Genomic DNA, 14,516 nt, shown 5'->3' on the forward strand with positions numbered 1-14,516 from the left:
TGGCTAGCAGAGGAGCAAAGGCAGGAGAGGGAGTGGGTGTTAAAAAGGAGGAGACTCAATGCACTATGGTATCTTGGATGGGGTCATGGAACAGAACAAGGGCTCTAGTGAGATCTGAATCAAGTCTGGACTTTAGTTAATAGTAATGCACCTGTGTCAATTTCTTAGTTTTGACAAATGACAATGTAAGATGTTAATAAAACTGGGTGAAGGGTATATGCGAACTTTATTCTTGCAGCTTATCTGTAAATCTAAAATTATTCCATGATAAAAAGTTAATTGGAAAAAAAAGGGAGAGCCTCAGAGGAAGGGGAGAAGGGAAGCAGAGGCTATGATCTGGAAAGATAGTCCCTGTGGCTGGGAGGGGGTGATGTGAGGGCCCCTCAGACTCTGGTTGGACAGGAAGACCGGCATCTAATGGTCAGGCTGATGGGGTTCTGATTTAGCTTTGCTGCGGACTGTCTGTGAACAAGTCGCTTTGTGTCTTGGGGTTTCTTTTTCCCTATCTGTAATGTGGGGTTAGAACATCTATTCTGCTCAGTGGGACTCTTGTAAGGCAGGATATGGTGAGGAAAAGATGCTGAGAAATAAAAAATGCACACTTAGATGCCCATTAAGATGTTTTTATTAGGAGTCTGAGGTAGGCCTGGTGGGTTGAAAGGCATCAGGGGTGTTTTGAGGTGGGGATGGGCAAAAACTTTGGAGGGCAATGATCACAGAGGACACATTTCTGGGCGCTTGTGGCTCTGGCCACAAGAACTCTGCATTGTGCTTGCTGAAAGGCTTATTTTACTCCCCCTGCCTTCTCTTTCCTGCTCCCCATTTAGCCATCTTTTTTCCCTTCCTCCCCTGACTTCCACTTGCCTTTGCAGAAACCACTGGTGAAGGACCGGGAAGCTGAGCTTCTATACTTTGCTGACGTCTGTGCAGGCCCAGGTGGCTTCTCGGAGTATGTGCTGTGGAGGAAGAAGTGGCACGCAAAGGGCTTTGGAATGACTCTGAAGGGTCCTAACGATTTTAAGCTGGAAGACTTCTACTCGGCCTCCAGTGAGCTCTTCGAACCTTACTACGGTAGGGACGTGGAGGAGGGTACCAGGGGCTATGAGAGGCAGTTCTCTTTGAAGACTTAAGGTCAGAAGTAGTTATTATCCACTTGCCATGTTTTCTTTCCCAGGTCTCTGAGTCTGGGGTTCCCAGCCAATGTCATGAAGGTCTCGGTTCCCTCTCGACTGTCCCTTTTTACCCCAGGCCTGTGGGTACAGGTTAAATACTCCACTAGGCAAACTCTCATCAGAGCCATATTACTTCCTCCTTTCTTCTCTTGTGGTGACAGGAGATAATGAAACTGCCTGATCTCCGGCTGAGAACTGGCAGGTTTATTAACACATACAAACCCACACCCATCTCTAGCCAGCTCAGCAGCCCTCCAGCAGTTCCCTCCACTCTGGCTCGCTTTTTGTGATTTGGCAGCAAATCCTAAGTCCTTTGTTAACAGTTCTTATTAAGAAATTGATATTGGTCCCTAAATGTAGGTGCTTTAAACACAACTTTGATCTTGAATATGAAGACCTTCTCTTTCAGTTGATGACTCTTGGCTGGTCAGCTCCTTCTGAACTCTGCTTTATTATAGCAGGGCACTGTTTTTGCCTCCTGTCCATCACTGCAAGGCAGCCTTGTATGATGGGTCCTTCAGTGAGTTGCTCCTCACAGGGGCTTTTCTCCTGGGCCTCGAGGTCCACCTGGTACCTGTGTTCACAGCCCCAGAGAGCTTGTGTCCCAGCTCCAGGGATGCACAGGGCAGATGAGCTAAATGTGAATCTTGTGTCTTGTCAGGTGAGGGTGGGATCGATGGAGATGGAGACATCACCCGCCCGGAGAACATCACTGCTTTTCGGAATTTTGTCCTGGATAACACAGATCGCAAGGGTGTCCACTTTCTGATGGCTGATGGGGTAGGTAACCTGCTGTTCATAGGGTGATGCTTTAGGGATTTATCATGTTAGAGGCTTGAGAATTGGTTTTGTTTGTTTTGGTTGGTCCTTTAGCTGCCCTGGAAGGGCAGATAGTAGGGATGTGTGTTGTATGTTTTTATTCTTTTTGTGCATCTTTTCAGTGGTAACTTTGTCAAGGCTGTGATGTTGTGGGCATCTTTGCTTGGAGCAAGTGGACCTTCTCAGCTCACTTCTTCAAAGGACCTTGGTTGGCTATGAGACATGGTGAGAGGGAGGCCATGACTAAGATGAGCTAGGCAGAGCTGACCGGGAAGAACATTCCCGTCATTTGTCACCTGGGTGCTGCTCCTGGTAGAGGCTGTCTACACATGGCCGCTCCTAAGCCTCTGGATGGGCTAATAGGTGACCGCATAACTGAAGGCAGCAGCTCAAAGGAGTCCTCCAGGACTCCACAGGAGGCTCGGTCAATCGCTGAGCTAAAGTGAATATTCAAGTCGCCTGTTTCTTAGGCAGGTATTTGATGTATAGAGGCAAGTACCCTGCAGCTTTCTCACCTAGTAATCTGATGCTGCAGGTAGTCTTTTCTGGAATGAGCCACAAATTAGTGTAGAGGAGGGTCAGAGAACGTTGCAGTTGCTCCGGGGTGACATGGCCAGAGTTGAGAAGAGCCTTTGGAGCCCCTTGGGTAGCCTTTCAAGCAGTAGCCCTGTGGAGAGGTGAAGAAATGTTTAGGATATCAGCACAGAATCTGAACATGTACCTCCCTCACCAAAGCTTTGTGCACAGCAGGGGACAACAGATAGACAGGCTTGGGTGGAGGGGAGGGAGGGGCTGCTTCACCTGTGCTTGAGGGATCTGATAGTGCTTGGGAGGCAGGCAGCCTTGCAGTTTGTCAGCTAGAGTGGCAAACTCAAGGATTGTCCTTCTGGCTTAGGCAGCTTAGACTGGTGACCTGTGTGGCTGATTTATTTGTTTGTCTATTTCCCCCATAAACAGACATGCATTGTAAGAAGCATCTGTAAATCTGGAAGACGTTGCTAAACATTTTTGATTCTGGAGACCTGTCCAGGCTGGGCCCAGCTTAATGGAGGCCAGCCTCTTTACTTTTCTTAATTATTGTGATGAAAAACACATAATGTAAAATTTACCATTGCAACCGTTTTTAAGTTTACAGTTCAGTAGTGTTAAATATATTCACACTATTGTGAGACAGATCTCCAAAACTTTTTCATTTTGCAAAATTGAAACTCTGTACCCATTAAACAACAACTCCCCTCTCTTCCTATCACAGCCCCTCTGGCCTCCTTCACTTCTGTGTGAGCATGGCTGTCTGCTCCCTGCTGGGATCTCACAGAGAGGGAGACCACTCCAAGGATAGCAGTGTACATTCTTTGAACAAACACCCTGGCCAGAGAGACTGCCAGCTGGAGGGAGAGGCTCCATGGTCTTGGGACAGGAAAGGGGGTTTTGTGAATAAATCCTTGGTCCGCAGAGAAAGAGATTACTGTGACTGTCAGAGTTATGCTAACTTTTCTCCTGTCACCAGATTGGGGCCTCTTTGGTGGTCAGCCCACGACTGAGCGAGCCCATTGCAGAGTTTCAGGCCACATGTACTCCCTGGGTCTCACTGGATTCACCAGGGCATTCAGTTTCCTATCTTGTAGTTGGCCTGTGACTAGCGTATTTTGCCTCTGTTCTGCTGTACTCTTCCCTTGGATTCCCATGTGAGTTTTAAAATTTTCTGGACCATCTCCTTGGAGGAGCAGACTTGGTTCCATCCCCGGGAGTGATAGAGCAGGAAAACAGCACTGGCTCAGTCGTCAGGCCTGGGTCCCAAGTGCTGTCTTCACCACAGTGAGCCATGTGACCACGCCAAAGAATCTAAACACCAAGCTGTATCTTTATCAGTCAGATGGTGGAGATCAATGAAAACACTTCAAGAAATCTCACAGAAGATGAGGTAGGGGTACTCTTTTCAGTCCTCATCACTTCTCTTTTCTACCCTGATCCTTGTGCTCTCATTTCAGGGTTTCTCAGTGGAGGGACAGGAGAACCTGCAGGAGATCCTCAGCAAACAGCTGCTGCTCTGTCAGTTCCTCATGGCGCTGTCCGTTGTCAGGACAGGTGACACTGCCTCTGCTGTCTCCCCACCCAGACCCACCTCTTAGAGGCCCTGTTGGACAAGAGCATGTATAGGGGTTGGCTTGGAAGTTAAAAAACAATCTGCTTATATTAGGTGACAGGTGGCTGAATGAGGAATTTAGGGGGAAAAGTGCCATAGAATCCCCAAAGTCCCCTCTAAAACTGAGTCTTTCCCTTATATTGCCCGTGACTTTAATGGACCCAGCTGCTGGGTCCCTGACTTCATCATACTCCCTGAGACTGCCTTACCCACCTTGTGGAATAGAAGCTGCTGACTGCTACTGGTGTTTTCTCTCTCATCTAGGAGGCCACTTCATCTGTAAAACCTTTGACCTCTTCACACCTTTCAGTGTGGGGCTCATCTACCTGCTGTACTGCTGCTTTGAACGAGTATGTCTCTTTAAGCCGATCACCAGCCGTCCTGCCAACTCAGAGAGGTGAGGCTTTCCTCTCCATTTTAATCAGACTAGTTGGCTAAATGTCAGAACAGCAAATCCTGGTGCATCTCTGGCATGACCACTCAAGCTACATTAAAAACCTTGACTTAAAAAAAGTGATTGGAGCCAAGAGGAGTCAGGATTTGGATTTTAATGGTTCTTCAATGTACCCGTCAGCCTCTGCCTCCTTTTCCACAAACCCTATTCACCACACTTACGTGGGCAACCCTTGGCTTGGCCCAGGAGGGAGAAGGAGACCAATAGAACGGTCACCTGGAGGGACTAAGTGGGCCACTAACCACAGTCACTGTTGGCATCCCAGGTGGGACACAGTGTCCATACACGATGTGAGAGAAGATGTGGCCAATCTGAATTTCTAAGTGGCTTGTTAAAAACACAGATTTCTGGGCCCTGTCCCTGGAGAGTCTGGTTGTCTTTAACTTAACAGACTTCCCAGGTGACGGTGATGCAGCCAACCTGTCACAGGGCAGTTGGGAACCACAGCCATAGAGAGTAGAAATACAGCCCAACATAAAAAGAAAGGATTTGAGGTGAACTTTGCAACACACAGACTGTGCTGTTCTTTGTGCATAGACAAGAGCTTCACGACTCAGCAAGGGGATTGGGGAAGGGAAAAGTGAGAGAAGCCCTTGCTCAGTGGAGTGACAGGATATCTCCTGCCAGGTATGTGGTGTGCAAGGGCCTGAAGGTGGGCATCGATGACGTGCGGGATTACCTCTTCTCAGTCAATATTAAACTCAACCAGCTGCGGAACACCGATTCCGACGTGAACCTTGTGGTCCCCTTGGAGGTGATCAAGGGAGACCATGAATTTACTGACTACGTGATACGGTCCAATGAAAGGTAAGCAAACCAATGTGTTTTTTTCTTTGTTTCTTTTTTTTTTTGCTGGCACCATGGGCTATCAAGAAAGACCAGAGAATGAAGGACTGAATGACCGGCTGTTGGTATCACTTTGTTAATTTTGAAAAATTGGTAACTGGGATTGGTCTGCTCATTCCAGGGCTCCCTGGGACTTTGGGTACCTTGAGAACTTTCATCCTGCTCCCATGCCCTGTCACAAGGGTGGCCAGTGGGAGCCTGGCTGGCATACCCCTGCCCATGGGAGCCTGAGTATGATAGTGAAACCTGACAGAGAGCAGACTTGTTCTGTGTCCTCAGAGGAAGGAGTAATTTCCCTTTAATTGCTTCCATTTGTAAAAGGCCATCATAGTTTGTTGCCCTGTGAAGTCCCCTTGTTGGAAGCAAGAGATGGCTGGAAAGCAAATATATAACATGCTTCGGAAATTTCTGTTACCAAAGCTTTTGCCAGTCCATGAGTTCCCCAAATAGACCATGTGAATGCTGGTTTTTGGGTTTTTTTTAACCTTCATTAATTGTTTTCCCCCTTCCCCATTAGTGGTGATAATTTAAAGTTGTGACAGTTGGCTCAGTTTGCTAAGTGGGCAAGCCTTATTGAACAGTTTTCTAGATAGGTTGGAGAGTTGTATAGTGACAATGAATCAATAGAAGTGCTTTCTTAGGGGGGCCAAACAGGTGTTGTAAAGGTCATTCTAAGAGTACAATCCCAAGTCTCCCAGAGAAGTTCCTTCCATGTCCTGGCTATCGTAAATAGAGCTGCAGTGAACATTGTGGTACATGATTCTTTTTGAATTATGGTTTTCTCAGGGTATATGCCCAGTAGGGGGATTGCTGGGTCATATGATAGTTCTATTTTTAGTTTTTAAAGGACCCTCCATACTGTTCTCCATAGTGGCTGTATCAATTTACATTCCCACCAACAGCACAGGAGGGTTCCCTTTCTCCACACCCTCTCCAGCATTTATTGTTTGTAGATTTTTTGATTATGGACATTCTGACTGGTGTGAGGTGATACCTCATTGTAGTTTTGATTTGCATTTCTCTAGTGATTAGTGCTGTTGAGCATCCTTTCATGTGTTTGTTGGCAATCTGTATATTTTCTTTAGAGAAATGTCTGTTTAGGTCTTCTGCCCATTTTTGGATTGGGTTGTTTGTTTTTTTGATATTGAGCTGCATGAACTGCTTGTAAATTTTTGAGATTAATCCTTTGTCAGTTGCTTCATTTGCAAATATTTGCTCCCGTTCTGAGGGTTGTCTTTTCATCTTGTTTATGGTTTCCTTTGCTGTGCAGAAGCTTTTAGGTTTCATTAGGTCCCATTTGTTTATTTTTGTTCTTATTTCCATTTCTCTAGGGGGTGGGTCAAAAAGGACCTTGCTGTGATTTATGTCATAGAGTGTTCTGCCTATGTTTTCCTCTAAGAGTTTGATAGTGTCTGGCCTTACATTTAGGTCTTTAATCCATTTTGAGTTTATTTTTGTGTATGGTGTTAGGGAGTGTTCTAATTTCATTCTTTTACATGTAGCTGTCCAGTTTTCCCAGCACCACTTATTGAAGAGGCTGTCTTTTCTCCACTGTATATTCTTGCCTCCCTTATCAAAAATAAGGTGACCATCGGGCTTCCCTGGTGGTGCAGTGGTTGAGAGTCCGCCTCCTGATGCAGGGGACACGGGTTTGTACCCCGGTCTGGGAAGATCCCACATGCCGCGGAGTGGCTAGGCCCGTGAGCCATGGCCGCTGAGCCTGCGCGTCCGGAGCCTGTGCTCCGCAGTGGGAGAGGCCACACAGTGAGAGGCCCGCATACCGCAAAAAAAAAATAATAATAAATAAGGTGACCATATGTGCGTGGGTTTACCTCTGGGCTTTCTAGCCTGTTCCATTGATCTGTATTTCTGTTTTTGTGCCAGTACCATACTGTCTTTTTTTTTTTTTTTTTTTTTAATTTCTTTATGGCTGTGTTGGGTCTTCATTGCTGTGTGCAGGCTTTCTCTGGTTTCAGTTAGCGGGGGCTACTCTTCATTGCCATGCGCGGGCTTCTCATTGTGGTGGCTTCTCTTGTTGTGGAGCACAGGCTCTAGGCACGCGGGCTTCAGTAGTTGCAGCATGTGGGCTCAGTAGTTGTGGCTGTGGGCTCTAGAGCACAGGCTCAGTAGTTGTGGCGCACAGGCTTAGTTGCTCCACGGCATGTGGGATCTTCCCGGACCAGGGCTCAAACCCGTGTCCCCTGCACTGGGAGGTGGATTCTTAACCACTGCGCCACCAGGGAAGTCCCATACTGTCTTGATTACTGTAGCTTTGTAGTACAGTCTGAAGTCCGGGAGCCTGATTCCTCCAGCTCCGTTTTTCTTTCTCAAGATTGCTTTGGCTATTCGGGATCTTTTGTGTTTCCATACAAATTGTGAAATTTTTTGTTCTAGTTCTGTGAAAATGCCATTAGTAGTTTGATAAGGATTGCATTGAATCTGTAGATTGCTTTGGGTAGTATAGTCATTTTCACAATGTTGATTCTTCCAATCCAAGAACATGGTATATCTCTGTACCTGTTTGTATAATCTTTAATTTCTTTCATCAGTGTCTTATAGTTTTCTGCATACAGGTCTTTTGTCTCCTTAGGTAAGTTTATTCCTAGGTACTTTATTCTTTTTGTTGCAGTGGTAAATGGGAGTGTTCCCTTAATTTCTCTTTCAGATTTTTCATCATTAGTGTATAGGAATGCCAGAGATTTCTGTGCATTAATTTTGTATCCTGCTACTTTACCAAATTCATTGATTAGCTCTATTAGTTTTCTGGTAGCATCTTTGGGATTCTCTATGTATAGTATCATGTCATCTGCAAACAGTGACAGCTTTACTTCTTCTTTTCCAATTTGGATTCCTTTTATTTCTTTTTCTTCTCTGATTGCTGTGGCTAAATCTTCCAAAAGTGTGTTGAATAATTGGACTTCTTTTTGTTGAGCCACGCTGCCATCTGATATGGGTGTGTGTGGACGCATGGCAAAACTGGACTTCTCAATGCTCCCAACTGCACAGAGTGCTTAAGCAACCTGTAAATTGATTTGCATTTTTATTAAGTTGTAGGAATTATTTATATATTCTGAATGCAAGTCTGGTGTGTTGTGAATACCTTTCCCCAATCTGTGGTTTGCCTATTCATTTTAATGGTGTCTTTTGATAAGCAGAAGTTAAAAATTTTTTTGAGTCTTTTTTTTTTTTTTTTTTTTGTGGTACACGGGCCTCTCACTGTTGTGACCTCTCCTGTTGCGGAGCACAGGCCCCGGACGCGCAAGCCCAGCGGCCATGGCTCATGGGCCTAGCCGCTCGGACTGGGGCACGAACCCGTGTCCCCTGCATTGGCAGGCGGACTCTCAACTACTGCGCCACCAGGGAAGCCCTGAGTCCTTTTTTAAATTGTAAAATATACATAACAGGGGGCTTCCCTGGTGTCACAGTGGTTAAGAATCCGTCTGCCAATGCAGGGGACACAGGTTCGAGCCCTGGCCCAGGAAGATCCCACATGCCGTGGAACAACTAAGCCCATGCACCACAACTACTGAGCCTGAGCTCTAGAGCTCGCAAGCCACAACTACTGAGCCCACATGCCACAGCTACTGAAGCCTGCATGCCTAGAGCCCATGCTCTGCAACAAGAGAAGCCACAACAATGAGAAGCCCGCACACTGCAATGAAGAGTAGCCGCCACTCACCGCAACTAGAGAAAGCCCGCGCACAGCAATGAAGACTCAACACAGCCAAAAATAAATAAATAAATAAATAAATAAATAAATAAATTTAAAAATATATGTACATAACATAAAATTTATCATTTTAACCCTTTTTAAAATGTATAATTCAGTGGCAGTAAGTATATTCACATTGTTGTGCAACCATCACCACGATTCATTTCCAGAACTTTTTAACCATCCAAAGCATAAACTCTCTACCTATGAAACAGTAACTCCCATTCCCCTTATCCCCAGCCATTGGTATCCTCCGTTATTTTCTATCTCTATGAATTTGCTTATTGCAGGTACCTCATATAAGTGCATTCATACACTAATTGTCGTTTTGTGTCTGGCTGTTTCACTTAGCATAATGTTTTCAAGATTGATCATGTTGTAGCATGTGTCAGGATTTCATTCCTTTTTAAAGGCTAATTAATAATTCATTATATGTACATACCACATTTTGTTTATCCATTCAGCTGTTGATGGACATTTGGGTTTTCCCCACATTTTAGCTATTGAGAGTAATACTGCCATGAATATTGGTGTGCAAAGTAACTGTTTGTGTCCCTGCTTTCAGTTTGTCTGGGTATACCTCTGGAAGTGGGATTGCTGCACCATTTTACATTCTCACCAGCAATGCACCAGGGTTCCAATTTCTTCACATCTTCTCCAACACTTTAGCCATCCTAATGGGTCTGAACTGGTCATTGTAGTTTTGGTTTGCATTTCCGTAGTGAGTAATGATGTTGAGTATGTTTTCATATGCAAATTGGCTGTTTGTATATCTTCTTTGGAGAAATGTCTATTCAAGTCTTTTGCCCATTTTTATTTTTAAAATTTTATTTTTTATTGAAGTATAATTGACTTACAATATCATATTAGTTTTAGGTGTACAACATAGTGATTTGATATTTTTATACATTACAAAATGTTCACCGCAGTCTAGTTACCATCTGTCACCATAAAAAGTTATTGACTATATTCTCTATGCTGTACATTGCATATTATGACTTATTTATTTTATAACTGGAAGTTTGTACCTCTTAATCTCCCTCTCTGACTTCACTCATTGCCCCCCACTCCCCTCCCCTCTGGCAACCACCAGTTTGTTCTCTGTATCTATGAGTCTATTTCTGTTCTGTTCTGTTTGTTCATTTGTTTTGTTTTTTAGATTCCACATAAGTGAAGTCATACAGTATTTATCTTTCTCTGACTTATTTTACTTAGCATAATACTCTCTAGGTCCATCCATGTTGTTGCAAATGGCAAGATTTCATTCTTTTTTATGGCTGAGTAATATTCCTTTGTGTATATATACCACATCTTCTTTATTCATCTGTTGATGGACACTTAGGTTGCTTCTGTATATTGGCTATTGTAAATAATGCTGCAGTGAACATAGGGGTGCATATATCTTTTTGAATTAGCATTTATGTTTTCTTCAGAAAAATAGCCAGGAGTGGAATTGCTAGATCATATGGTAGTTCTATTTTTAATTTTTTGAGGAGCCTCCATACTGCTTTCCATAGTGGCTGTACCAATTTACATTCCTACCAGTAGTGCACGAATGTTCCTTTTTCTCCATATCCTCGCCAACACTTGTTATTTGTTGTCTTTTTGATAACAGCTATTCTGATGGGGAGGTGATATCTCATTGTGGTTTTGATTTGCATTTTCTTGATGATTAGTGATGATCTTTTCATGTGTTTGTTGTCCATCTGTATGTCTTCCACAGAAAAAGGTCTATTCAGATCCTCTGCCCATTTTTTAATCAGGTGTTTTATTTTTAAATTGAAGTATAGTTGATTTACAATGTTGTGTTAGTTTCTAGTGTACAGCAAAGTGATTCAGTTTTTTATATATATATATAACATGTGTATTTTTCAGATTCTTTTCCATTATAGTTTATTATAAGATATTGAATATAGTTCCCTGTGTTATACAGTAGGACCTTGTTGTTTATTTATTTTATATAGTTTATATTTGATAATCCCAAACTCCTAATTTATCACTCCCCTCCTCTTCCCTCTTGGGTAACCGTAAATTTGTTTTCAGTGTCTGTGAGTATTTCTGTTAGTCTGTTTTGTAAACAAGTACATATGCATAATTTTTTTAGATTCCACATATAAGTGATATAGTATGAATTTGTCTTTGACTTACTTAGTATGATAATCTCTAGGTCCATCCACGTTGCTGCAAATGGCATTTTTCTTTTTTTATAGTTGAGTATATTCCATTATGTATATATATACACCACATCTTCTTTATCCATTCATCTAGGTGTTTATTTTTTTTTGATGTTGAGTTGTATGAGTTCTTTATATATTTTGGATTATAACCCCTTATCAGATATATTGTTTGCAAATATCTCCCTCCCATTGCTGTGCAAAAGCCTTTTAGCTTTTGATGTAGTGCCATTTGTTTATTTTTGTTTCCCTTGCCTAAGGAGACATATCAAAAAAAAAATTGCTAAGACTGATGTCAAAGAGCATACTGCCTGTGTTTTCTTCTGGAAGTTTTATGGTTTCAAGTCTTACTTATATTTAAGTCTTCAATCTATTTTGAGTTTATTTTTGTGTATGGAGTGAGAAAGTAGGCCAGTTTGATTCTTTGGCATGTAGCTATCCAGTTTTCCCAACACTGTTTATTGAAGAGGCTGTTTTTTCCCCATTGTATATTCTTGCCTCCATTGTCATAGATTAATTGACCCTATTTCCCTAGTTTGAAATTAGGGAGTGTGACACCTCCAGCTTTGTTCTTCTTCTGAAGGTTGTTTTGGATATTTGTGGTCTTTTACGGTTTCACACAAATTTTAGAATTATTTGTTCTAGTTCTGTGAAAAATGCCATGGTATTTTGATAAGGATTGCACTGACTCTGTAGATTGCCTTGGGTAGTATGGTCATTTTAACAATATTCTTCCAACCCACTGGAATCCATTCTTCCAATCCAATATTCTTCCATCCAAATGGAAAGTATATCTTTTCATTTGGTTTTGTTATCTTCAGTTTCTTGAATGAATCAATGTCTTATAGTTTTCTGAGTACACGTCTTTTTACCACCTTGGTTAGATTTATTTGTAGGTATTTCATCTTTTTGATGCAGTTGTAAATGGTATTGTTTTCTTAATTTCTCTTTCTGATAGTTTGTTGTTAGTGTATAGAAATGCAACAGATTTCAGTATATTAATTTTGTATCCTACAACTTTACTGAGTTCATTTATTCTAATAACATTTTGGTGGCATCTGTAGGATTTTCTGTATATAGTATCATGTCATCTGCAAACAGTAACAATTTTACTTCTTCCTGTCCAGTTTGGATACCTTTTATTTCTTTTTCTTGTGTGATTGCTGTGGCTAGGACTTCCAATACGATGATGTTGAGTAAAAGTGGCGAGAGTGAGCACTCTTGTCTTGTTCCTGATCTTAGAGGAAAGATTTACAGCTTTTCACTGTTGGGTATGATGTCGGCTGTAGGTTTGTCATCTATGGCCTTTATTATGTTGAGATATGTTCTCTCTACCAACTTTGTTGAGAGTTTTTTTCATCATAAATGGATGTTGAGTTTTGTCAAAAACTTTTTCTGTATCTATGGAGATAATCATACGATTTTTATTCAGTTTGTTGATGTGGTGTATTATGTTGATTGATTTGCAGATATTGAACCATCCTTGCACCCCTGGGATAAATTCCATTTGATCATGGTCTTAATCTTTTTTTTTTTTTTTAAGATGTTGGAGGTAGGAGTTTATTAATTAATTTATTTATTTTTGCTGTGTTGGGTCTTCGTTTCTGTGTGAGGGCTTTCTCTAGTTGTGGCAAGCGGAGGCCACTCTTCATCGCAGTGTGCGGGCCTCTCACTATCGTGGCCTCTCTTGTTGCGGAGCACAGGCTCCAGACACGCAGGCTCAGTAGTTGTGGCTCACGGGCCCAGTTGCTCCGCGGCATGTGGGATCCTCCCAGACCAGGACTCGAACCCCTGTCCCCTGCATTAGCAGGCAGATTCTCAACCACTGCGCCACCAGGGAAGCCCCAGTCTTAATCTTTTTAAAGCATTGTTGAGTTCAGTTTGCTAATATTTTGTTGAGAATTTTTACATCTGTGTTTATAATTGATATTTAGCCTGTAATTTTCTTTTTTTGTGGTGTCTTTGGTTTTGGTAGCAGGGTGATGCTAGCCTAGTAGAATGAGTTCAGAAGCATTCCTTTCTCTTCAGTTTTTTAGAGTAGTTCGAGAAAGAGGTATTAACTCTTCTTTACATGTTTGTTAGAATTCACCTGTGAAGCTGTCTGGTCCTGGACTTTTGTTTGTTGGGAGGTTTTTTGTTTGTTTGTTTTTACTGATTCAGTTTTATCATTGGTAATCACTCTGTTCATATTTTCTATTTCTTCTTTTTAAAAAAATTTTATTGCAGTATAGTTGATTTACAGTGTTATGTTTAATTTCTGCTATACAGTAAAGTGACTCAGTTACACATATATATACTCGTTTATATTCTTTTCCATTATGGTTTATCATAGGATATTGAATATATTTCCGTGTGCTATACAGTAGAACCTTGTTGTTTATCCATCCTATATATAATAGTTTGCACCTGCTAATCGCAAACTCCCAATCCTTCTCTCTCCCTCCGCACTCCCCCCTGGCAACCACAAGTCTGTTCTCTATGTCTGTGAGTCAGTTTGTGTTTCATAGATATGTTCATTTGTGTCGTATTTTAGATTCCACATATAAGTAATATCATATGGCATTTGTCTTTCTCTTTCTGACTTACTTCACTTAATATGATAATCTCTAGGTCCATCCGTGTTGCTGCAAATGGCATTATTTCATTCTTTTTAATGGCTGAGTAATATTCCATTATATATATATGTGTGTGTGTGTGTATATATATATATATACCACATTTTCTTTATCCATTCATTCAACGGATTCTATTTCTTCTTAATTCAGTCTTAAGAGATTGTATATTTCTAGGAATTTATCCATTTTTCCTAGGTTGTCAATATAATTGTAGTAATTTTAAAATTTCCTTTGTATTTCTGTGGTGTCGATTGTGACTTCTCTTTCATTCTGATTTTATTTATCTCGGCCCTCTCTCTTTTTTTCTTGATGAATTTTGCTAAAAGTTTATCAATTTTGTTTATCTTTTCAAAGAACCAGCTTTTAGTTTCATTGATCTTTTCTATTGTTTTCTTCAGCCTCTATTTCATTTCTTTCTGCTCTGATCTTTATTTCTTTCCTTCTACTAACTTTGGGTTTTGTTTCTTTTTCTTTCTCTAGTTCATAAAGGAGGTGTACAGTTAGATTATTTGATATTTTTCTTATTTCCTGAGGTAGGCTTGTATTGCTATAAATTTCCCCCTTAGAACTGTCCCATAGGT

At 41.7% G+C, this 14,516-nt stretch overlaps 1 protein-coding gene across 1 annotated transcript in view; it reads left to right on the forward strand.

The window, feature by feature from the left end:
- CMTR1 (cap methyltransferase 1) overlaps positions 1-14,516 on the forward strand; it is a gene marked incomplete at its 5' end in the record, with an annotated part of 59,390 nt that overhangs the window by 23,471 nt on the left and 21,403 nt on the right. Inside the window, 5 exons of the mRNA XM_079712938.1 lie at positions 873-1,071; positions 1,834-1,952; positions 3,980-4,076; positions 4,399-4,531; positions 5,216-5,395. Coding sequence (XP_079569064.1) covers positions 873-1,071; positions 1,834-1,952; positions 3,980-4,076; positions 4,399-4,531; positions 5,216-5,395 — 728 coding nt within the window. The remainder of the gene's footprint in view (positions 1-872; positions 1,072-1,833; positions 1,953-3,979; positions 4,077-4,398; positions 4,532-5,215; positions 5,396-14,516) is intronic.

Source organism: Hyperoodon ampullatus, assembly GCF_949752795.1.
Source record: "Hyperoodon ampullatus genome assembly, chromosome: 10".
NCBI classification, from domain to species: domain Eukaryota; kingdom Metazoa; phylum Chordata; class Mammalia; order Artiodactyla; family Ziphiidae; genus Hyperoodon; species Hyperoodon ampullatus.